The 22,219-nt window shown below is 47.5% G+C and overlaps 5 protein-coding genes and 1 non-coding gene across 8 annotated transcripts; 2 read left to right on the top strand and 4 right to left on the bottom strand.

Moving 5' to 3' along the window:
• Nucleotides 1-1,602: 1,602 nt before the first annotated feature.
• On the bottom strand, nucleotides 1,603-3,551 carry LOC117837749 (probable protein kinase At2g41970). The gene is made up of 6 exons (XM_034717507.2): nucleotides 3,113-3,551; nucleotides 2,909-3,035; nucleotides 2,514-2,787; nucleotides 2,184-2,316; nucleotides 2,000-2,086; nucleotides 1,603-1,913 (listed from the first exon to the last, which is right to left on the bottom strand). Exons 1-6 carry the CDS (start codon nucleotides 3,482-3,484, stop codon nucleotides 1,779-1,781), a joined length of 1,128 nt encoding a protein of 375 aa, XP_034573398.1. The 5' UTR covers nucleotides 3,485-3,551; the 3' UTR covers nucleotides 1,603-1,778.
• Nucleotides 3,552-4,710: 1,159 nt separating this feature from the next.
• On the bottom strand, nucleotides 4,711-6,825 carry LOC117837757 (ubiquitin-ribosomal protein eL40z fusion protein). The gene is made up of 4 exons (XM_034717516.2): nucleotides 6,645-6,825; nucleotides 6,361-6,550; nucleotides 5,069-5,135; nucleotides 4,711-4,930 (listed from the first exon to the last, which is right to left on the bottom strand). The coding sequence occupies exons 1-4, from the start codon at nucleotides 6,745-6,747 to the stop codon at nucleotides 4,901-4,903; spliced, it is 390 nt and encodes a 129-aa protein (XP_034573407.1). The 5' UTR covers nucleotides 6,748-6,825; the 3' UTR covers nucleotides 4,711-4,900.
• Nucleotides 5,443-5,531, bottom strand: LOC117841172 (small nucleolar RNA Z266). Its single transcript, XR_004637199.1, has one exon. It is a non-coding gene; the product is annotated as a small nucleolar RNA Z266 (small nucleolar RNA).
• Nucleotides 6,826-7,535: 710 nt separating the features above from the next.
• LOC117835781 (peroxidase A2) lies at nucleotides 7,536-9,427 on the top strand. 2 transcript variants are annotated; one of them, XM_034715104.2, is made up of 4 exons: nucleotides 7,536-8,158; nucleotides 8,262-8,453; nucleotides 8,573-8,735; nucleotides 8,859-9,427. In XM_034715104.2, the coding sequence occupies exons 1-4, from the start codon at nucleotides 7,925-7,927 to the stop codon at nucleotides 9,287-9,289; spliced, it is 1,020 nt and encodes a 339-aa protein (XP_034570995.1). In that variant the 5' UTR covers nucleotides 7,536-7,924; the 3' UTR covers nucleotides 9,290-9,427. The 2 variants fall into 2 exon arrangements, with proteins under 2 accessions (XP_034570995.1, XP_072147043.1); XM_072290942.1 differs by having other exon boundaries at nucleotides 8,573-9,427.
• Nucleotides 9,428-13,135: 3,708 nt separating this feature from the next.
• On the top strand, nucleotides 13,136-14,418 carry LOC117835780 (peroxidase 15). Its single transcript, XM_072290549.1, has 4 exons — nucleotides 13,136-13,216; nucleotides 13,267-13,368; nucleotides 13,500-13,688; nucleotides 13,972-14,418. The coding sequence occupies exons 1-4, from the start codon at nucleotides 13,136-13,138 to the stop codon at nucleotides 14,416-14,418; spliced, it is 819 nt and encodes a 272-aa protein (XP_072146650.1).
• Nucleotides 14,419-15,014: 596 nt separating this feature from the next.
• On the bottom strand, nucleotides 15,015-18,987 carry LOC117837752 (uncharacterized). 2 transcript variants are annotated; one of them, XM_034717511.2, is made up of 7 exons: nucleotides 18,502-18,987; nucleotides 18,004-18,059; nucleotides 17,863-17,905; nucleotides 17,240-17,323; nucleotides 16,351-16,476; nucleotides 15,528-15,601; nucleotides 15,015-15,249 (listed from the first exon to the last, which is right to left on the bottom strand). In XM_034717511.2, the coding sequence occupies exons 1-7, from the start codon at nucleotides 18,970-18,972 to the stop codon at nucleotides 15,186-15,188; spliced, it is 918 nt and encodes a 305-aa protein (XP_034573402.1). In that variant the 5' UTR covers nucleotides 18,973-18,987; the 3' UTR covers nucleotides 15,015-15,185. The 2 variants fall into 2 exon arrangements, with proteins under 2 accessions (XP_034573402.1, XP_034573403.1); XM_034717512.2 differs by having other exon boundaries at nucleotides 17,863-17,899.
• Nucleotides 18,988-22,219: the final 3,232 nt, after the last annotated feature.

Raw genomic sequence — 22,219 nt, 5'->3', positions numbered from 1 at the left:
CAGGAGGAAACGTGGTTGTCTATTTTAACTCACCACGGTTGCACATTTATATATGGTAAAAACCACCTAAAGTTTTACACGGATACAATCGTGATCTCCTAAGACTTTGTTTGCTTTATAATTCGAATTACACAAGATTTATCTCTAAGCAATTAAGTCTATCTCTAAGACCACAATTGTCACGCACGTGCACGAGTTTATCTCCAACACTCTAATACACACTCTAATACACACTCTAATACACGGCGCACTATTGTTACAACCATGATTCTAACACTCCCACCGCAGATAGCGGCAAGCCGGCAACACTATCCGCTCGCCGGCTAAGTGGCTGGCGCTCTGGCGTCGTGTCCTCTTCCACGCAGCTCGCTTGCTTGGGCCACCGGAGCCGCAGATGGCAGATTCCCTCCGAGCTCGCGGAGAGGAGGAGGACAACCGAACGAAACCGATGCCGCCGATGGGTTTATCAGTGGATGCATCGTGCACGGGTCCCTGCTGAGTCAGCGATCCCCGCGATGGCGCGATCCCCACGCGACGTGACGTGCGTCAGTCGCAAGGGTACACGGCCTGTCGCTGGCGATTACGGCAGCAGGAACGGACGCCGGCGAGAGGTCAAGTACTCGAGTGCAGGAGGTACGTTGGAAGTTTGGAACCCAACAAACGCATCTATCGCTGCCGGCATGCAGCGAGCGGGACATCACCTCGCCGCGGCCTCGCTCTCCATCTTTTTGTTCGGAGGCTAAAAGGAAATTCTGAAAGGGACATGTGACGCCGATGCCCGAGAGCCGAGACTTCAGAGCGAAAGCGAGAGCGAGAGCGAGAGGCAGCTTGGCAGCTTGCAGTGCAGACTGCGCCCTCCCTTGGATTCTGAAACGGATAGAGCAGCAGCAGCAGCACAGACCTAAGAAAACACACAGTTTTAGGAGCGTCAAAAAAGGTTCAAGGAGCGTCAAAAAAGGTTTAAGGAGTGGGATGTTCATCTCTGTAACTGTAATTGTCAGTCTGGACTTCGATCAACTCAATTTTGGAGTGAAGTGTTCCCGCGGACAGCAGGGTTGCATGCCATTTCTTACCACTGGTAGTGGTAGGCCTTATCCTCTTGATGTAGCAGAAACGATCCATCCATATGCGAGACAGAGACACAGCTGAATGGCAGTACTCGGAAGTACTGCTTCTGTACTGAATGCAACTGCAGGTTTATAATTTCGTTTTGATCGAGTAGACAGGCTCATATGATCGTGTCTTGGATGGTCCAGCCAAGAGTGAGGCCGATCACGGATTGCAACTTCACCGAGTACTGAGTACGTCGTCTCATTTCGGCTGACGTCTTCTGATTCGATGGAATCTTTGATCGGTTTGATTGCTACTCTTTTTTTTTTTGAAAAAAATGATGTCTTCTGACGTCTCAACTCGATCTGCAGTACTAGTGGTTGTTGTCCAACTCGATCTCTGGTGTGGTGTCAGGATAAGAACAAGCAGTGCAGCAGTACCCTGCCTGTACGTGGGCGGGCCTCTAGGCCAGGGCAAACAAATCCCTTTCGTACCAACGCCCAACGGAAAGGAGACAAGGAAAACTCTGGTGGTGATCTGAAGTCCAAAGGATGATGAATTGACGAATTCCCTGAATTGGCCCAAAGGATGATGAACACTTGAATCCTTTGCAGATTGATCAGTTAGTACATGTTACATTGCAACCACTGAAGATGCGCGTACGCAGGTGACCGTTAAACAAAGAACAGATTTTGAGTAGTGCTGGAGAGATGGTTGTGTATCATCTATCATGTACTGCTAGGGCCCCCAGCTGTGGCTGCGGCTGCCTTGTTGACAAGAGGCTGCAGCGCCTTCACCACGATGGTCATGTTCGGCCGGAAATCGGACTCGTACTGCACGCACAACGCCGCCACCGCCGCCATCTGAAACGCAAAAATCCTCTCAAGTTTTGGCTCACAGAATGTGATCTGGAGGAGCAATCCGTAACAGCAGAGCGTGGACTTGTTACCTTCGCTACTGCCTTTGGAGGATAATCGTCCCCCAGCTTCGGGTCCACGCATTGCTTCACCTTGTCCTCGCTCAGCCTCGGCGTCGCCTTAATTTTGTCAGGGACATTCAGATATCGGTGAGCATATGGTTCTTGCTTGGACATGATCAAACTACTAACTGCAAGAAGATTGTGCATGACTCACCCAAGTTACTAGACTTTGCTGTCCCTTGGGCATGGTGTGGTCCACGGGCTTCCTGCCGGTGAGTAGCTCTAGGAGAACCACTCCAAAGCTATACACATCGCTCTTGTGCGTCAAGACTCCTGTCATCGCGTACCTTCGGAAAGGGATGGGAAATCACATCTCATTAGCATTGTTAAACCTTTTCAGTGACCAATCTAGTAATGTAAGTCCACAACTGTCCACTTCAGTAGCTGACAGGTTTGACTATTGAACTTGTACGGGGAAAAGCTAATTTGTTGCTGTTTCTCCAACATCATTGCAAACTACTACGGAGTAGGGGAAAAAACTTACTCGGGAGCATGGTAGCCGAAGGTGCCCAGGACGCGCGTGGAGTGCAGGCGCGCGGCGCCGTCGGGCGGCTGGCTGGTGAGGTTGAAGTCGGCGATCTTGGAGTCGTAGCCGTCGAAGAGGAGGACGTTGCTGGAGCGCACGTCGCGGTGCACGATGGACGGCTGCACCTTCTCGTGCAGGTACTCGAGGCCCCTCGCCGCGCCGTACGCGATCTTCACCCGCTCCGCCCAGCTCAGCACCGGCCCCGGCGCCGCGTCCTTGACGCCCTTCTTGCCTGCACGTACGCCAGTTTTTTTAGAGGTTTACCTTGGCGTGTTCAGATAGATTCTGGTGTTCAGACATTTGGGAAAACCGTGATGGTCAGAACATCAGCTGATGAACGCAGAATATGGTACCGTGCAGAGCGTCGTGAAGGGAGCCGTGTGAGGCGAACTGGTAGACGAGGATCCTGTGGCTGTCGTCCAGGTAGTAGCCCAACAGCTGGAGGAAGTACTCGTTCTTCAGCCTCGAGACCATCGACAGCTGCACCACAACACCAAACCGGTTTACTCGATTTTTTTCTGTTATCGAGCCCATGCACCACTGCAGTGACCTCTGACCTGAGCGGAGAAGTCCGCGAGGGAGTCGCTGGACACGCTGGGGTCGAGCTTCTTGATGGCGACGAGCTCCCCGGATATCAGCACGGCCTTGTAGATTTTGCCGTAGGAGCCTTCCCCGATCAGGGCTTTCTGCCCGAAATTGCCCGTGATGTTGTTCAGCTCGCCCATGGAAATGGCCGGCACGTCGACGGGGAGGACCTTCGGTGGGCCGCCGCTCCTCGGCGCATTGGGCCCTCTTGGCTTGCCGGGGCCTGGCATTGCAACAAGGTACCACATGAGTTTTTCAGGCACCAAGTGCTCAGGGAATTCAGGCTGAGGAGAACAAGGATACGCGGAATTGCTGATCAGTTTACTGAATTTCCCTGTGCTCATGCTAGCTATTGGCTATTGCTACTCGGCTGCTGAATTTTATGTCTGGATATGATGTTGGCAAAGCCAGCAAAAACATAACGAATGTACCGGATCATGCACCTGTCATGAACTCCTGATTGCTTCACACAGTTATAAAAAACAAGTACTTACAGTCTAACGTCTGTAATGCAACGGCTCGTATGAAACGTTTCACAGTGAATTTATTCAACGCGTCGAAAGGTTGGCGTTTGAATCCCTGGTGCCGATAACCACGAAAAGCAGGAACAACCTTTTTTTTCTACACGTTGCGAATGCAATTTTTTTACCGTCGCAAGGCTGAATCGTACATTGCTGTTACGTTTGTGCTAACAATCCCTGAAACCTGATGAGGAAATGAGGAGCTCAGGTCACCTGCATTGTTTCGCGACGTGGGTGCTACTGGGTGACGGCTGGCAGGTGCGGCGAACGTGTCCTCCTCCGCGCCACCGCAGCAGCAAACCATCTTGTTGGCCGGCTTCCGTTATACCACCGTGGCGAAATGGGTGGCCGATCCGGTGGATCGGATCGGCCGGGAGGGCCTTTTCTGATGAATAATTGCTGCAAAATCGGAAACTTTTGACACCCGATCGTTGCTCTGATTTCCTCGATCATCATGCAAAACGAAAAATCGATGTAGAAAAGTTTGCGAATGTTGAGGCCACATTTCACGAGACATGAACTTTGAACAAGGGAAGGAAAACAGAAGAGCGTGGCAACAAATGAAAACGATCAATGCGATGGAAGAGCAAAGGAAGAAGGAACCGGATGAAGGCGAGGCGGACGTACGATTCAAGGCAGAGGTAATGCCGCCGCTCCCCCTCGCCGACGAGGCTGAAGGACGTGTGGCGACGGGACGACCGAGGGGACGGCCGTCTCGTCGCGGGGAGGGAGGAGGGGGAGGCAAATGGCAGGGGTCGGGAGGCTAATAAGGCGTTGGAACATGCTGCATGCCGCTCCGGCACCAGCCGACCGACGCGTTTCTCGGCAGGCGCCAAGGAAAACGAAAGAAAACGCGCCACGGTTCACGACGATTAGCTTTAGACCCAAATTCGGAAGCATGAACACCGGGGTTCATTTGAACTCAGACCAGGCACGACCCTACTGAGTCCACTGTCCGCGAGCAAATCGTAGAGCGCCCCGGGGCTAGCAGCTGTGTCGTTACAGCCAGGACCGGTTCGGGGGAAAAAAAGAAAGAGCACACCAAAAAGTGCAGGAGCATGGTAGCTATATTGCCATATAGTACTGTCACCATCGACAACAAGGTAAAACATCACGACATCGGAAAAGTTTGGCGCAACAGAAGTTCAACATCCAGACAACAACGCAACATAACATTCGGTACACCACTACAACAGATGGTTTAAATGGTCCATGGAACTGACTAGCAGCAACATCACCTCAGTTCTTGATCTTCTTCTTGGCCCTCAGCTGAAAGGAGAAAAGCAACAGAAATCACATTAGATCAGACTGACTTCGCTTGAACATCTTCGCTTTCAAAATGGTAGGGCGCTGAACAAGCACAAGGCTATCCTAGATACAGGCACAACGATTTGCAATAAAGCTCACCTGGTTGCTGTGACCACACTTCTTCTTGCGGCAGTTGACAGCCCTGGGGTGCAGGCGCGCGTAGCATCTGCAGACAAATGGAAGAACATCAATGAGCTAACAGGACACAATACAACAGTAACTGGGACTGGAAATTAAACACAGTGAGGAAAGTTGCAAATAGCATCTGGTGTGCTTCACAAGTCAAAAGGTCTAAGCACAATAGATAAATTTATAGATCCAGCAAGTTATTGATCTCTCCTACCAAAATCGATGAACATTTGACACAGGGGTAAACTTAAACTGCAAAAGGCAAGTTATTTTATATATGTTGCTGTCATACCAAAAAAGAAAAAGGAACCAAGCACCCTCACTTGAGTGGAATAGGACAGGTAAATTGACAAGTCAGATAGAATTTATGCCTCAAAGTTTCAGTTCATAAGGTCACTTCTCGCATCTAATTAATTCATCACTCCATTCGCTTTTCTCCAAAAAAAAAACTCACTCACATAAATATCAAAACCCAACATCAAAAGTGCAGCGCACCTTAAAAACCTCACATGTCAACAGTAATAGGAGTGTACTCACAGAACACAAGAAGTAAACGACAAAATTGCATTACATGATATAAAACCCTTATACTGTGTAATGTAAGCAAACAGGGCCAAGAGTGTAACAGGTTTACCATCCTTGTACAAAAGACAGAAAACTAAACTGGCAAGTCAGAGAACTGCCTCAATACTAATGAACAAAAAGAATCAGGTCATGGTAAAATGCAGAGTAAAATTGAACAAAGAAATGATAAATGCTTAAATACATTGGAAGCCATGTCCAGAGGTCGGCTGGCAATACTCAGCAAATGCTCAAGCAAGAAACATTTTGAACTAAGAGTGCATACCACAGGGGCAAAACCTTAGGAATTTTTGTATAATCGCTTTAAGGTTCAACTCAAGAAGGCTGTGCAAGGTTAGGTAACTCTGGTGGTGTCATGGTCTACGCATTTGATTGAGGTGTGTGCACGTTAAAATGGAAAGCACAGTACTGAAGTTGCACTTTGTTTGCTAAATTGTTCATTTCCATTTCCTACTAGCATTAGACTACAAAACTTTTTGCACACAAGAATCCCAACACAAGCATATGCCCATGTGATTATCTATCCACATATCATGTAGAGTTTCCTATGAATAATTCTCGTGGCTACGGTTTGGGATGACATCTAATCGAAAAATCTTGCACTGAATAGAACAAAGTTTCTATTTGGGGGGTCATAGAAATGTTAACAAGGTGAGGTGAGGGTGGGGGCGGTAGCTTACTTGCGGCAGATCATCTTGTCCTGGTTATACTTGCGAGCGAGCGCCTGCAGCGAGGGCTCAATGATTCCACCACGGAGCCTGAGCACGAGGTGGAGCGTGGACTCCTTTTGGATGTTGTAGTCCGCCAGAGTGCGGCCATCCTCCAGCTGCTTCCCGGCGAAGATCAGACGCTGCTGGTCCGGCGGGATTCCTACGAACGGAACAAACCAAAACCGCTTAGCTCTGGCTTTACTTGCTAGCCTTGCTAGAAAAACGAGCTGAGAAGCAAGAACGCGCGCGCGTACCTTCCTTGTCCTGGATCTTGGCCTTGACATTGTCGATGGTGTCGCTGCTCTCGACCTCGAGGGTGATGGTCTTACCCGTCAGCGTCTTCACGAAGATCTGCATCTTGCCGGCCCTGGATGTTCTCTCAGCTCCTGCGTTTGCTGCTGCGGCGGCTTCTCCTCCGAGAAATGGAGCGGCGGCGGCGCCGCGTGCGGTGCTTTTATACCTGGTTGCGGCGGATTCTTAGGGTTTGGTCCCAAGGAAAGCGAAGCGGGCTGGTAAAGTGAAATGGGCCGTTGAAATCGGGCAGTGTCTGAGCGTTTTGCTCGTCTGTGAGTGTGCGTCAGTGCGCGTGGTCGAGAGGTCCTGAGCCCATTGATTATCGGGCTGGCATTCCCCCCAAACAAAACAAATTGTTGGGCTGGAAGTTTTCAAAATTTCATGGAGTGCTGAGTGAGAGATTTGAACACGATCACACAATGTCACGATGCTGCATTGCTGCCTCTGCTGATCTTCTCAAACGAAATTTCGTGATGCTTGATTCATTCTCACAGCAAAAAATAAAAAGTATATAGTACAGTAAAATCATATTTCATACGGCTGGGTGCACGGAACTTGCTAAAGTCCCATCACGACTGTGTGGACAAAATTTTGACGCAAACACACATACTCGTGCTAATCCGAGGAGCATGTCCTCGAGTTAGATCCCTTTACGACACTTTGAAACACGCAACCACTTTCAATATCAGACTGATTCCAAATCATGAAAATTAAACGGAGACTAATTCACAAGTTTAACATTAAACTACTCCGGTGACGGTGAGGTTCTAACGAAAGTCTTTTGGCAGGTTCATGAAGTCTGCGACAAAAGCAGAAGCATCAACGTCGCCAGCGCATATTCATACGCACTTTTGCAATATCTTACGCGATTAGTTGTGCCATGTGCGCAACAATTTACCGCACTCTGCAGGACCATTTCCCCATCGCCTCTGCAAAACAGTAAAAACAGAGACCCTTTCTGAGGAGCCAGCACGCGTCGCTGGAGTGAGTCCGCGCACTGTTTGATCATTGCATGAAAGAGCACGCGCCGGGAACATGTCAAGACCTCGCTTGCAGTGCTAGGCTGCTAGCTATAAGTAGAAGAGCCATCGCCATGGCCATGCCACCCTCCACAAGTTCACAGCAAAAGCAAGTGAGCACCGGGTGAACAACTAGCCATAAACTCTGTTGTACACGCGACGAAGAAGCTCAGAACAGGATCTCAAGAGATAAGAGGTTTGGAAGAGCCTTTCGGCAAAAGATGGCGCGTCCGGCGATGCTGCCAGCGGCAGCCGTAGCCCTGTGCGCGGCGGTGCTGGCGCTAGCGGCGCTCGACGGCGGCGTGCGGGCGCAGCAGCTGAGCCCGGGGTACTACGACGACTCGTGCCCGCACGTATACGACACGGTGCGGCGCGTGATCCAGGAGGCGCGCACCGGCGACCCGCGCATCCTCGCCAGCCTCCTCCGCCTCCACTTTCACGACTGCTTCGCCAGCGTACGTGCACGCTTCACGCAGCGCAACCCCGGCGCCTGCCGCTGCCGCTTCATGTCATGCAATCCGGGTCTAATCTGAGTGTTCGATTACTGGTCGTGTGCAGGGCTGTGACGGGTCGCTGCTGCTCGACGAGACCCTGACGATGCGCAGCGAGAAGGCAGCCGACCCGAACAACGGCTCGGTGCGGGGGTTTCCCGTGGTGAACGACATCAAGGCCGCCCTGGAGGACGCTTGCCCCGGCGTCGTCTCCTGCGCCGACATCCTCGCCCTCGCCGCCGAGGTCTCCGTTGAGCTGGTCAGTTCCCTGATGACATGACGTAAACGATGCCCGCGTAAAAGTTACTGGCGGGGGTTACAGAGCGCAACTGCTGTTAGGAATTTCTAACGCATGCAATTTTCTGATCGGACGATCAGGCAGGAGGTCCGTACTGGAGGGTGATGCTGGGCCGGAGGGACAGCAAGGCAGCCGACTTCGACGGCGCCCAAAACCTCCCGGACCCCAAGGAATCGTTGAAAGACCTTAAGAAGAAGTTCGCCGACGTCGGCCTCGACGACACCGATTTCGTCGCGCTCCAAGGTATTTTTAGCACAGGGGAACACGATAGCATATGCGCCGTCGTAACAGCAACCTCGCCGCGCGCGGCACGTAGCCGTGGCGTGCTGAACTCAGAAAATGACGTGCCCTCGTTGCACCTCGCAGGAGCGCACACGATCGGGCGCGCGCAGTGCCAGTCCATCCAGGACAGGCTCTACAACTTCAGTAGCACGGAGCAGCCGGACCCAACGCTGGACCATGGGTACCTCGCCGCGCTCCGGCAACGCTGCCCGGCGGCGGCGCCGGGCGACGACGGCACGGCGCTGAACGACCTCGACCCGGCCACGCCGGACACGTTCGACAACAGCTACTACGCCAACATCCAGTGCAACCGCGGCCTACTCAGGTCCGACCAGGCGATGCTCTCCGCGCCGGAGGAGGGCGCGGAATCCACCGCGCCCATCGTCGGGCGGTTCGCCCACAGCCAGGCCGAGTTCTTCCAGAGCTTCGCGACGGCCATGATCAAGATGGGGAACATTGCGCCGCTGACAGGGAGCATGGGGGAGGTCAGGAGGGACTGCAGGGTGGTGAACTGAAGTGGATGTTGTTCTGGAGTACGGGTTGTTCATTGCCGTGAAAAGAAAGCGTGTTGATTCCATCAATTTGTTCTTAATATTTGTTCAACATGTAAATCTATTAATTACTGAAGTTGAGTATATACAATCATTTAATTCTTTACATCTCAAATAAAGAAAAAGAATCAATTTGTAGGGACAATGCCTCATCGTAAGGTAGCGGAGGAAATTGATAGTCAACGAACTTGCACAACTGGTATTTTACTCACAAACTGAACGTAGAACACCCAATTGATGAACAAGCACCAAATTGGTTTTGCAAATGAAACATTCTCACATGCAAACAAATTCAACATCAAACTTATCCCTAGCTAGCTAAGCTGCGCACAAAACTTCATCTCCCGTTCCTCAACTCAGTTAGATGTGTGTGTGCGTGCGCACGAGTGTGTGTGAGAGAGAGATTCAGGAAAAAAAATGAAGAGGCAGATAAAGATAGAAGATGGTGCTCCCTAAAAGCAAGTAAACAACCAGCCATCGACGAGCTCTTGCTCGCCGCGCGCTACCGTCACCACACGTACACTAGCCCCTTCCGGGCTGTACCCCTCCCACGAGAACACTTCAGGTGCTCTAGCGCTACTCCACATATCCTCATCACCGCTGGTCCCAAACCGACCGTCATTGCCGGTTTGGGAACCGTTGCCTGACAAGCGGTGGTGATAGGGATACTGCATCACCACCGGTTAAGGAACCGGCGGTGATAACTCCCCCTACACCGTCGATTTGTATCTCAAACCGGCGGTGATGATGGTACACATCACCACCGGTTTGTATGTCCAACCGGCGTGATGATGCATTCATCACAGCTGGTTGGCAACACAGGCCAGCGGTGATAAGTGCATTTCACCACCGGTTTGAACCGGCTGTGATGAGTATTTCTAGAGAAAAAAATTCGTAAATTTAAATAAATTCACCATAGCAATATATATATGTATGTTTGTATGTATAACAAAAAATCAATAGAATGCAGGAATCCGTACACAAGTTTACAATGAAACTATCAGAAATCCACATAAACACATAGTATTACAAGTCTAGTCCATAGGTCCAATCAGTTCACAAACAACAAGATTTCTTGCATCAAGGCATTCAGGCTACACGTCACTTAGCATCCACTCTATAGCATCTAACCCTTCATCTGATGCTAATGTCTCACGCATGCTTTCTGGCACGAGCAGCTCATAAGAAGTTTCACCACTGTTTCCATGCACGGTTGTAGCCCGAGCAAGTTCAGACACGGTCGTTGGCTCTGATTCATTATCGCCACCCTCACCATGCTTATTCCATACCCAATAGTTTCCTATAAAACCCCTACACAACAAATGATAGAGGATCTGCTCGACATTGGTCCACTCCTTCTGATTTTTGCAATCAACGCATGGGTAGGATACGTGCTCATCATTCTAAGGATTGTTTGTGATGTACGCCTTGGCGGCCTTCACAAAAGAATCAAAACCATTGATGAAAGAAACCTCTCTCTCCTTTGAACCGTACATCCATCCTCGATCCATCTATGAACAACAATATTTATCAGTTTGGCAACAGTGAGTACAAAATAAGCTTCATACACACCTGAAAATCACTTGAGTTTTTGTACTAACTTCATAGTTATGTGGCATCCATGAAGAAATTCCTCAAAATGGCCTAGCGATAAGAAAGAGCCTCTCCATCACATTCTTTCCAATTTTGGAACAATCTAACTAGAAAAAGCATACAAACTACCAATTACAAAAGAATTTTCAAACACACCTTGAATCCCGTGAGTTTTTCCGCTAACTTCACACTTTTGTGGCATCCATGAAGAAATTTCTAAAAAATGACCTAGAGACAAGAAATGTCGTCTCCATCACATTTTTCATAATTTTGCAAAAATCTAACTAGGCAAAGCATATAAGGTAACATATTCAAAAGAGACTACATTCACTAAACTTAAATCATGTGAGGTTTTGTGAGATTCCATCAAAAAATTGCTCAAAATTAGCCTAGAGTCAAGAAAGAGCCTCTCCGTCACCTTTTCTCATTTTTGCAACAATCGAACTAAGAATACATGGAGTGATGAGCAAGATACTAACATTCAAGCAAGGTGGTGATGAGCAACCTTCAAATTTTGGCTCACTCCATTGAAATTCTACCACAAATGAGATCTAAAATGAAGCAAGAGAGCTCTCCATCAAATTCATGCCAAATTTCAAAAACTAGTCAAAGAAAGAAACTAAGAATTTAAAGAAATGCTAGTTACCAACCTCAAAATAAGATGTTAACATGTATCCTTCAAAACATAGGAGTTTTCTTGAGCAATTGGAAGAAAAATAGCCGCAACAATGGAGGAAGGAGAGGAGGCCATCAGGTGGAAGGAGGAGGAAGGGGTTTTGTACTGTAGCCAGCTATCACCGACGACCCTTGTTACGAGCTGGCGGTGATAATTCACTTCACGCTGGCCCGTTTAAAAAATCGGTGGTGATACCTTCACCACCGGTTCTAACTACAAGCTGGCGGTGAAGGGAAGCATCACCGCCAGTTCTTTGCTCTAACACACGCACTACCGTGCATAGTCGTTTGAGCTGGCAATGATGCTCCGTCACCGCCAGCCCACCCAAAACCAGTGGTGATGCGCCGGCGGTGATGATGATTTCTGTGGTAGTGCAGCAGCTTGGAGTCCCGTGCTCCACCTGCAAAAAACACACCAAATAGTGCTTGCAAAATTCAACAAAATATATGGATGAATAGAAGATGCAATGATCCATGTTCATGTAAAGTTTGAGGTTGAACAAGATTCTGTGCAAGGAGAAAAAAAAAGAGAAAGCTCTTGTACGGTTCTACCTGTCTACGTTACGAGCATATGGGCTTGACGATAGCTAAAAGAAAGGCACGTCGCAATACAGTGGGGACCGACCAAGATTCTCGCAAAATACTCCGTAGTTGTTATTGGCTCCAATTCACCGCGCGAACCCCGCTTCGGCCCTTAAAAATTAAACGGAGACTAAGAGGGTGTTTGGATACGGGATGTTAAATTTTAGTAGGATCGCATTGAATGTTTGATGCTAATTAGAAGGACTAAACATGAGATAATTACAAAACTAATTGCATTGCAGAACCCTTGGGTTAATTCGCAAGATGAATCTATTAAGGCTAATTAATCCATCATTAGCAAATGGTTACTGTAGCACACATTGTCAAATCATGAACTAATTAGGCTTCATAGATTCGTCTCGTGAATTAGACTCCATCTGTGCAATTAGTTTTGTAATTAGACTATGTTTAATACTCCTAATTGGTATCCAAACATTCGATGTGACAGGTGCTAAAGTTTAGTAGGAGGAGCTAGGCCCTAATTCATATGAGTGCAACAACAAACTACTCCGATCCACTGACGGTGAAGTTCTTACTAGTCCTTCGCATGTGCTTTGGAGTCAGCGGCAAAACACTAGAGCATCAACATCGCCAAAGCATATTAACCACACTATCTGCAAGTCTGCATAGGACCATTTCCTAGTCTCCTCTGCAAACAGAGAGAGACCCCTTCTAGAGTTCTAGCAGCTTAGGATGGGACACGCCAACACGGGAGTCACCCGTCACCACAATACCTTTCTACAATTCTACCACTCATCAGTACGCGTTGCATGAGTAAATCCAAGCACAACCAGGCCCGGGGGAACATGCCACCAGAACCTCTCGCCAGAACTGGCTATAAGTAGAGCCATCGGCAATGCCTACTCCGCAACACACAAGTGCGCAGCAAAAGCAAGTGAGCATACTGGGCGACCGAACCCAAGACTCCAAGAGGCAGGTTTCCAAGCGTGTCTTCCGGCGATGGCGCGTCCTCCGATGCCTCCGGTAGCCGCCGTAACCCTGTGCGAGGTGCTCACCCTCGCGGCGGCGCTCGGCGGCGGCGTGCGGGCGCAGCAGCTGAGCACGGGGTACTAGACGGCTCGTGCCCGCAGGTCCACGACACGGTGCGGCTCATCATCCAGCAGGAGCTCGCCGCCGTCCCGGGCGTCCTCGCCGGCCTCCTACGCCTCCACTTCCACGACTGCTTCGTCAATGTACGTGCACGCTTGCGCTTCATGTCCCTTCGCATGCATTGGCACCGTGCCACCGTGGCACCTGCCTCTATCTGCGTGCCGCTGTCGGATCTGTTCCAATCTGAGTCCTGAACATTGATCCTGTGCTGCAGGGCTGTGAAGGGTCGCTGCTGCTCGACGGGACCGCGAAGCTCAGCGAGAAGGAAGCCAACCCGAACAAGGGCACGGAGCGGCTGTATCCCGTGGTCGACAACATCAAGGCCGCCCCGGAGGACGCTTGCCCCGGCGTCGTCTCCTGCGCTGACATCCTCGCCCTCGCCGCCAAGGCCTCCGTCGAGCTGGTCAGTGCCCTGACACGACGACGTAGACGGTGCACAAGTTAATTTGCTGTTTCAAAGTTCAAACTACCAAGGGTGTGTTTGGCAACTAATGAGAAGGGACATGGGAATTAGTGGTGGGAGTTGGAGAAGGGAATTCACTCGGGAATATGAGTTTTAGTCACATTCCCTTATTTGTTTTTTGAGGGAATTAAGAGTGGGAATTTGAGTGAGATTAGATATCCCTTGTTTGGTGTGAGGGTTTAAAGGTGGAAAATTATATCATAAGTTATAATAAACGGTGTAGATGCGCAATCTTAGGGGAGCACATACGTATACGATCGGCCGTGCCCACTACCAATCCATCCAGGATAGGCTCTACAACTTGAAGGCAACGGGGCAGCCGGACCCGACGCTGGACCAGGCGCACCTCGCCGAGCTCCGGGAGCACTGCCCATCGGCGACGAGCGACAGCACGTGCCTGATTGAACTCGATCCGGACACCCCGGACACGTTCGACAACCGCTACTACGTCAACCTCCTGGGCAAACGCGGCCTGCTCAGGTCCGACCATGCGATGTTCTCCGCGCTGGAGGAGGGCGCGGAATCCACGGGGCCCATCGTCGGGCAGTTCGCCAGCAGCCAGGCCGACTTTTTTCAAAGCTTCGCGACGGCCATGGTCAGGATGGGGAACATTGCGCCGCTGACAAGGAGCATGGGGGAGGTCAGGAGGAACTGCAGGGTGGTGAACTGAACTGAAGCTGATGCTTGTTCTGAGTAGTGAGTATGAGTTGATCGTTGCCGTGAAAAGAGAGCATGTTGATTCCGTCGTTTTGTTCTCGAATATTTACAGCCTGTTCAGCGCTGCAGCTGTGCAGCCAGCACTACCGAACAGGCCGTTACTCAACATGTGTATGTCTATTACTAATAGACTATTGGTGGAAATTATAAAGTACTCCTTCCGTTCCAAATTGTAGGTTGTTTTGATTGTTTTGACTATTCTAGGTTCATAGATATTATTATGCAACTAGATCTACATTATATCTAGATACATACTAATATCTATAAACTAAAAAAATCTAAAATGACCTACGATTTGAAATGGAGGGAGTACATGTCAACGAACTTGTTTCCCCCCTGATTAATGGCATATATGCCACCTAGAATGGTAGGATCACTTAGTCACTCTTGCCATGTAAGTAGAGCCTCGCCAAAGCTTATTAGCAAGGTATAAGACGTGTCCTAGAAGTCCCAGAAATGTTCACTTGTAAGAGCGGCCCGGCGGCTTGGTCTATCTCTACTTCTCAATTCATTTTGCGGTTTGGAATCAGTTTAATATGATGAGAAGCATTAGAGATTTCAGTTCATTAATTAGATAATTTGGTAATAAAAAGATACAAAACGAAATCTCCTAAACATACAATGCTGGTCAATGCTTAAGGAAGTATCAGCTCACAACAAACAGCTATGTGCCTATGCTTTCAGCTTATTCTGTTAAATAGATGCTGTCAAACGTCATTTCTACAAAAGAAGTGCAAGGCGCTGCTTGTATCTTTCAATCCGGCGAAGCCTTTCCTTCTGCAACCTGTCGAAGAAGCATTTGCCATTAAGGAGTGAAACAGCTGACTGTACAATCAGAATCACTACCTTGTGTTCATGTTTCTTGATATGCTTTTTTGTTTACAAAATCTGCATTTCTACCAAGACAAGAAGCTATCGAGGTTGAATATAGAAAAGCATTTACTGATCTAAATTATAACAGCTCTTCAGAGGCATTGACATGTTTCTGCATAACATTATTATGATAATCAATTGACACTAGTATAAAGATAGAGGCAACCAAATAGGAAAAAAAAAACATACCCAGCACGTATCCTTTTTGCACGTTTTACATGCTGCTTCAATAAGTCACTTGTGTTATATTCACCATCAGCATTCTGCAAGATGAAAAATCAAATTAATGGGTATCTGGGTATGAAATTAGAATGATATGAAAACATTTGTGCTACTTGTGAATTGTGATAGAAAAATACGAAAATTGGAAAAGTATTCAATAGACCACAAAATGGTAGATGGCACATAATCACAGTAAAGTAACTCTACTTGAACAAGAATTTCATTACAGAAGAAGAAATACTAAACCCTAAACAATCAAAGAATGAAAGAGATTTGGCTACAAAATTATTTTGGTAAAGTGGTAGAACACATACACATGAGACCAATCTTGTCAACATGTTGCCTCTGGTATCCTATAGCCAGATGCCACATGATTTTAAATTGTATGTGATTTAACTCTTCCCAGCAATAAATAAAAAGTACTGATTTCAAAAAAGAAAAATAATTCCTAAGCAAAAGTATGTGCAAACAAGAGTGGCCTATATTGGGTATAGAACTTGGGAAGTGCTTCTGTAAACGGAAAAATGGAAGGGTAGGAGGGGGAAGAACCGTGTAAAATTTAAAAGGTCTAAAGGGCAGGAGCCAGCAAAAAAATGAAATTTGCAAGTCAATATCAGAATGCTAATTATAAAAAGGCCAGACAAATTTGAAATACAGACAAGTAGAATCTGAAGTTGCTAGAATATATCCAAGTTGTATGCGTCATAGTGCGCTTTACCAGCAAGAAATTACCTTAGTTAAAACAAAATAGCTAAGCAGCAAAGTAGATTTTACGAAAGGACAAAGGTACCTTCTGTGGCTCTTCATCTGAACCTACATCTGCAGCATCATTATTTTCCTTATCTGATATCCTAGAATCTACAACTGAAGCAGGCAAAGGTCTTGGAAGAATTGGTTCACCATTTCCAAAGCTTGGCTGAAAAGAACAATGAGTCAGAGCATGTGGATAATATGGCACACATATAAAAAAAATCTAGCATATGGGCTGCAGATGCATTCGAACATTGAGAAAAAGAAGTGCAGGGAGGTGTCTGGAGTATGAAACAAATTATAATACAAAAATAAGAAAAGGGTAATACAATCGATCCACACAAAAGACAGTATTCAGGTGTAGACTGGAAGTTTCTTAAATTAAAGTCCTCCAAAAGAAACAGGGCAATTGTCCCGTTAAAAAAAATCCAATTGTATACTGGAAAGTGGAAACTACATTTACAGGTAAAGACAAATACAACTCCCACTGGTTATCGCAGAGTACAATTGTGTTTTGCCTTCATGGCTAGACAGTCCCCGATTAGCGCCTAGTACTGTCTTAAACATTTGCTTGCAACCAAATCACATTATCTGACGAATACATGCAAGTAAAATTTGTCAAGGAAAAAGATCAACGTTTAACTTTGAAAATAATATAACAGACTTCAATTTATTCTGACCCATACTGATCAAATGTTCTACCCAGGAGCCTTTTTTATTTCTCATAAATCATATAAATATTTATCTGAAAACACTCATAATTTCAACCAAAGTAACATAGTTATCCAACTCCATATAACAACAGTTCAGACAAGTTAGATTGAGCTGATTTAGAGAAATTACGTATTAAAAGAACCACACCCTATCTCAGAGCAATTTAATAAGCAACCAACCACTGGGTTCATCTGAAAGAAGAAAAGTGGGCTAACCTGACTTTCATGTGGAACACCATTGCGCACCCAGGATCTACAAAGAGCGTACAAGGATCCTGACTCACTGTCCAGCAAGTTAACCTTTAGAGAAGCCAATAAAGAGCCAAAGAAATGTCAGTTCATATGTGTGCAACCCACCTTGTTTAACAAGATAACAAATAAAGCATCGAAAAACTTGTGTTCAGTAGTAGAAGCTATCAATCTGGGTCTCATCATTTAAGTATCAGTATGATCGTAACTATTTGGGAGAGCAGGAAGATGGAACAGAAACAGGTTGTTTGGTTTCAATAGAAAAATGAAATTGACATGAGCTAATAACATCGTTGTATCTTTACTCCCTAAAAGAAACAGTGTCATAGCTTCTCCATCTCTGTATCAAAATATTAAACTCTGTTGGGATTATAGTACCTTATGAAATGGAAAACCCCTAATCAGTATAACTACAAAACTTATACCAGCGTGTCATCATAGAACCCAGGATATATTGATGTGTGCAATATTTATTGAACAAATTCAAACCATACGAAAAGTGAAATCATTCAATCTTCTAAGCCATTTACTGGTGGTACCACTACTGGCTAAGTGAGTGCAAAAGAAAATGTAAACTATTAAGCACTTACTTTGCGGTCATTAATCACCACAGTCGTAGTGTCTTCTCTGCTCCTTTCCCAGAAGTGAAGACAAATGAAAAATTGTGATGTAAGAAATTTTCATTCCAAAAGAAAAAAAAACATATACATTATTGTTGTTTTGTTGTATACCTGTCCTTTGGGTTGACCTGCTCACTAGATGGAGCACCAGGGGGGACTGGATTAACCTAAGAAGTTCCAATACAAGCGTACAAAAACAATATTAATATTCAAGGGAGCTCCAAAATTAATACATCCTAACCAAAACCATACCCGAAACAGATTAGTACCATCTAAAAACAATTAACATGCTTTAACAACATGTACTGTGCTCTATTCCCACCAGCAATTTACTAGGGCTGAATTCCCAATGTCTAACCACTCAAGTTACCATAAATCACAGTATTTCCACCTTAGCATGCCAGATAATTAATTAAACGCTTAATCCTGCCTATCTGGCCCTAGCAATGCGCACAACCAGACTTAATATTTAAAATTTACAGGACAACCAAGACAAAAGACAAACATTTAACTGAAAAATGACCAAAGCGTTAGAGAATCGATGAACGGTTCGAGCTTCAGTCCAATTCCCCTTCCATTCAGAACTCACAACAAAAAAAAATCACGAACCTTGGGCTGCGGAGCTATTGGAACTCCTCGCGGAGGTTGTTGCTCGGGACGCGCCACCACGCCCGCCACCAGAGCCCGAGGAACGGCCGCGAATGAACGGGGCTGCGAGTGCACCAGGGGCTGCGGCGGCTGCGCGATGGGGACGGCGACGGGGTGGGCGCGGGGGTACCCGACGGCCATGGGGGGAACGCGGCGGAGCTGCGCGGCCGTGGAGGTGGAGATGGGTTTCGTGACGGGGTAGAGGATGCCGTGGGGCGCGGAGGAGGCGTGGCCTGGAGCGCTAGGGTTTAGCGGGCGGCCGGTGAAGAGCGGGGGCACCGGTGGTGCCGCCGCCGCGGCGCGTGGGGAGGAGGAGGCGAGGAACGCGCGGGGGAGCGGGTGGGAGGCGGCGGGCACCTGCGGGGACGTGGTGGCCGCGGGCGCCGGCGGGGCGGCGGTGGCGGGCTGGCCGCGCGGCGGGGAGGAGGCCATGGCGTGTGGCGCGGGCGGAAACGGGAGCCGTGGACCCCGGCGGTGGGGTCGCCCTTTTGAAATCGTTTGAATCCGGCTCGTGGCGTGCGTGTTGGTTGCCTGGTTGGGGTAATTTCAGGTTGTGTTTGTTTGCTGGCCAAGGTCTCCTTTCGCAGGGTTCCTACTCCTCCTAAAATTATTTTTTTTTACTTCTCCGTATAAAACTCCGACTCCTCAAGTGTTCCCGTGGCGAAACCGATTTTATCGAACTGTTTGGTACGGCTGAAGCCGCAGCAGAAATCGGAATTGGAGCCCTACCACAGGAGCCCTAAGGTCCTGTTTGGTTGTCTGAAGGAGTCTAGCTTAGCTCGCACCAAAGCCTAGCTCCCGAGCTAGGCCCATTGCATGCAGGAGCATAGTATTTGGTTGCCTTCTCGCACGGATCAGGCTCTCCCGAGAAGCTGTTTGGTTGCTCGGACGAGGACGGATTGCATGAGATAAAAATATATAAATAATCATCGTAATAACATTTATTACGAAATGACATTTATCACGAAGAAACTATTATCTTATAGCTCTTAGTTTATCTTATTACTCCTTAATATTAATCGAAATATGTTAATATCATTTAATATGTGCTAATAATGTAGTAATAACATCATTAGATGGCTAATTACCTGCACCACGCGAGCCTGGTCCGGCAAAAACGGCAGAGCCTAGTTACGGAGGGAATCTTACACGAGCGGAGCCTGACCGAGCAGATACGCAAACCAAACAAACAGGAAATCTTGCACCGGTAGAGCCTAGCTGAGGGCTGATACAGATACGCAAACCAAACAAACAGGAAATCTTGCACCGGTAGAGCCTAGCTGAGGGCTGATACAGGCAACCAAACATCTATAAAATCTGCTTAGTCTAACGTAGCTTGTGATTGTTTGGTTGCATGTCCAGAGTATATAGTCAGATCAGCTTAATGCAAAAAGAGCACCAAAGTCGGCCACTAGTACGCCCGTAGTAGCTAAGCCGGGCTAGGCGGAGCGTCTGTACACACACCGCGGCGATTCCCTTCACCTCTCCGCGCTCTCACCGTTGAGCGATAGCAGGGCAGGTCCATCAAGCACGGCAGCGGGTGCTCCTGATGCCGCCATCCGCCAAGGTGCTTGATCGCTCATGACGCCCGACGCTCCTCGACACCACTGTCACCGAGGTGCTCCGTTGACCTCCACCACCTCTCCAAGGGCCTGTTTAGTTGGGAATTTGGGAGTGCCAAAGTTTGCATTTTGCCATAAATGCACAACTGTAGCATTTCGTTTGTATTTATGAATTATTGTCCAAACATTGACTAATTAGGCTCAAAAGATTCGTCTCGCAAAGTACAACAAAACTGTGCAATTAATTTTTGATTTCGTCTACATTTAGTACTCCATGCATGTACCGCAAGTTTGATGTGATGGAGAATCTTCTTTTTGCATAGTGCTAAAGTTGGAAATTTGGGAGGAACTAAACAAGGCCCAAATTTGCATCTTTCCGTCCGTGCTGCTGATTGATTCTGACTCGCGGTCATTCCTCTACTCGTTGCGGATGGCCGGAGAAGCATGTTTGGACCAACCCGATGGATACAGGAGCAAATCGGATGGATGAAATTGGATCAGAGAATTTGGACCGGGAAAACTGGAATCGGATGGATGAAACTGGACTGTAGAAATTGGATTGGGTAAATTGGATCAGAGGGCAATTTTTTTGCTTCATATCAAATTGGATTAATTAAATTGGATCGGAGAAGGAAAATTCGATGGGGAAACTGAAGCAACGTGAGGAAATTGGACTAGGAAACAGCACATCCAGCAACACGCGGGCACGAACAGCTTCAGGCGACGGGTGCAGTGTTTCGCGAGGAAGTTGTGATGTAGGAGGCGCTAGATGGTGCCGTATTGCCGTCGTTCTCGCTGAGCACGCTGGCCGGCACGAGCGCCAGGGATAGTTGCCTAGCATGAGGCGGTACTTGCCACGTGCTCTGAGGAGATGGAGGAGGAGTGCGTGGCGAGCATGAGTTGAAGCTGCACGCTGAATGGTGTGAGCGGCTGACCGAGTTACACTCACCAAGAACGAAGAGGAGGTGACCACACACAGTGCAAACCAGGTAACCAAAGCTTACAAGGACAGGCCGGCCTAAGCCACCAAATCAAACATGAAGACCATGTACTAATGCAGCCTGGTCCTATTTGGCCATGGCTAAATCTTAACTAGGCTAGGTCTAGCCATGTAACCAAACATGCTTTCAGGCGCGCCGATCGGATCTGCCGTCACATGTATCGATATTCGGAGTAGGTTCCATTAGCAATCTGCGGATGGCGCGGATTTGCTCGATACACTCTTGCTATGGCTTCCATGTGCTTGATGTTTTCTGGAAATCAATTTGAATTTTGCCTAAAAAAGAAATCAATTTGAAATTCGTAGGCTGTGCTATGGTTAACTTAAGACGAAAGTAATAAGAGACCATCGTCATGCCCAGAGCTAACTCGAGGAGGCTACATAGTGCATCAGCGTAGAAAGCTGCTAACATCTAAATCCCCGGCACCGCAACTCATATAGAGGAATAATTAGCCATCATGTCAGGGGGTGTCTCAACACATATATAATTGTATTTTGTAAAATAATAAAAATGCAATTAGCCATAGGATCAGCACTGCAATATTAATTGTGCGGCTCGTCATACCTACGAGATGGCATCCTACTAAGGGCTAAATCTACCGGACCGCAACGAAGTTTCGAACCTAACTCAAACTACAAGATTAAGATTAATCTAATATGTAGACGAAGGCTATAGGCTACCCTAAGTTGTAATCTTCTTTACCAATTTTCAATGTGAGATTAAACCTAACATACACACTTACACATAAAGGAATGGGGCACATGCCCCATTCACCACTTTGTTGGGATTTTTGGATCAATAGTGATGGTACTAATGACAGCACAATTTGTAGATTAAGCTTCTTGACTAATTATGTAGTTGACACAAATAACATAGTTGGATGTTTTCTAAATTGCTTGGAAAAATTACATCATGTTCAGATTACTCACTGAACTCATACCAACCTGATAAAATCAAAGCAGTTCACGCATTGTATGATCAGTCATTACTGACCTCCAAGTCATATACTCCTATCAAACCAGAGACGCGCAGCAAATGCAGTAGGGCTTGCCACATGATTTTCATCAGAAGCCGCGGTCAATCAAGTGAAACTCGGGTCGAAAATGGATGAATGGA

Source organism: Setaria viridis, chromosome 9 (assembly GCF_005286985.2).
Source record: "Setaria viridis chromosome 9, Setaria_viridis_v4.0, whole genome shotgun sequence".
Classification (NCBI taxonomy): Eukaryota; Viridiplantae; Streptophyta; class Magnoliopsida; order Poales; family Poaceae; genus Setaria; species Setaria viridis.
The sequence above is the reverse complement of the archived record's forward strand: the minus strand, read 5'-3'. Positions and strand labels throughout refer to the sequence as shown.

Bases quoted from the DNA above. Each gene is read 5' to 3' on its own strand.
- LOC117837749 (XM_034717507.2), bottom strand. From the start codon at position 3,484: ATGAGCACAGGGAAATTCAGTAAACTGATCAGCAATTCCGCGTATCCT. The intron at 2,788-2,908 runs GTACCATATTCT...GCGTACGTGCAG, and splicing joins CCTTCACGACGCTCTGCACG to GCAAGAAGGGCGTCAAGGAC. The intron at 2,317-2,513 runs GTAAGTTTTTTC...CCCTTTCCGAAG, and splicing joins TTCGGCTACCATGCTCCCGA to GTACGCGATGACAGGAGTCT.
- LOC117837757 (XM_034717516.2), bottom strand. From the start codon at position 6,747: ATGCAGATCTTCGTGAAGACGCTGACGGGTAAGACCATCACCCTCGAG. The intron at 5,136-6,360 runs GTAAGCTACCGC...ATTTGTCTGCAG, and splicing joins GACAAGATGATCTGCCGCAA to ATGCTACGCGCGCCTGCACC. The intron at 4,931-5,068 runs GTGAGCTTTATT...TTCTCCTTTCAG, and splicing joins AGTGTGGTCACAGCAACCAG to CTGAGGGCCAAGAAGAAGAT.
- LOC117835781 (XM_072290942.1), top strand. From the start codon at position 7,925: ATGGCGCGTCCGGCGATGCTGCCAGCGGCAGCCGTAGCCCTGTGCGCG. The intron at 8,159-8,261 runs GTACGTGCACGC...GGTCGTGTGCAG, and splicing joins TTCACGACTGCTTCGCCAGC to GGCTGTGACGGGTCGCTGCT. The intron at 8,454-8,572 runs GTCAGTTCCCTG...TCGGACGATCAG, and splicing joins CCGAGGTCTCCGTTGAGCTG to GCAGGAGGTCCGTACTGGAG.
- LOC117835780 (XM_072290549.1), top strand. From the start codon at position 13,136: ATGGCGCGTCCTCCGATGCCTCCGGTAGCCGCCGTAACCCTGTGCGAG. The intron at 13,217-13,266 runs GTGCGGGCGCAG...TCGTGCCCGCAG, and splicing joins CGGCGGCGCTCGGCGGCGGC to GTCCACGACACGGTGCGGCT. The intron at 13,689-13,971 runs GTCAGTGCCCTG...TAAACGGTGTAG, and splicing joins CCAAGGCCTCCGTCGAGCTG to ATGCGCAATCTTAGGGGAGC.
- LOC117837752 (XM_034717511.2), bottom strand. From the start codon at position 18,972: ATGGCCTCCTCCCCGCCGCGCGGCCAGCCCGCCACCGCCGCCCCGCCG. The intron at 17,906-18,003 runs GTATACAACAAA...CTTCTGGGAAAG, and splicing joins CAGGTCAACCCAAAGGACAG to GAGCAGAGAAGACACTACGA. The intron at 15,602-16,350 runs GTACCTTTGTCC...TTCATCTTGCAG, and splicing joins CAGATGAAGAGCCACAGAAG to AATGCTGATGGTGAATATAA.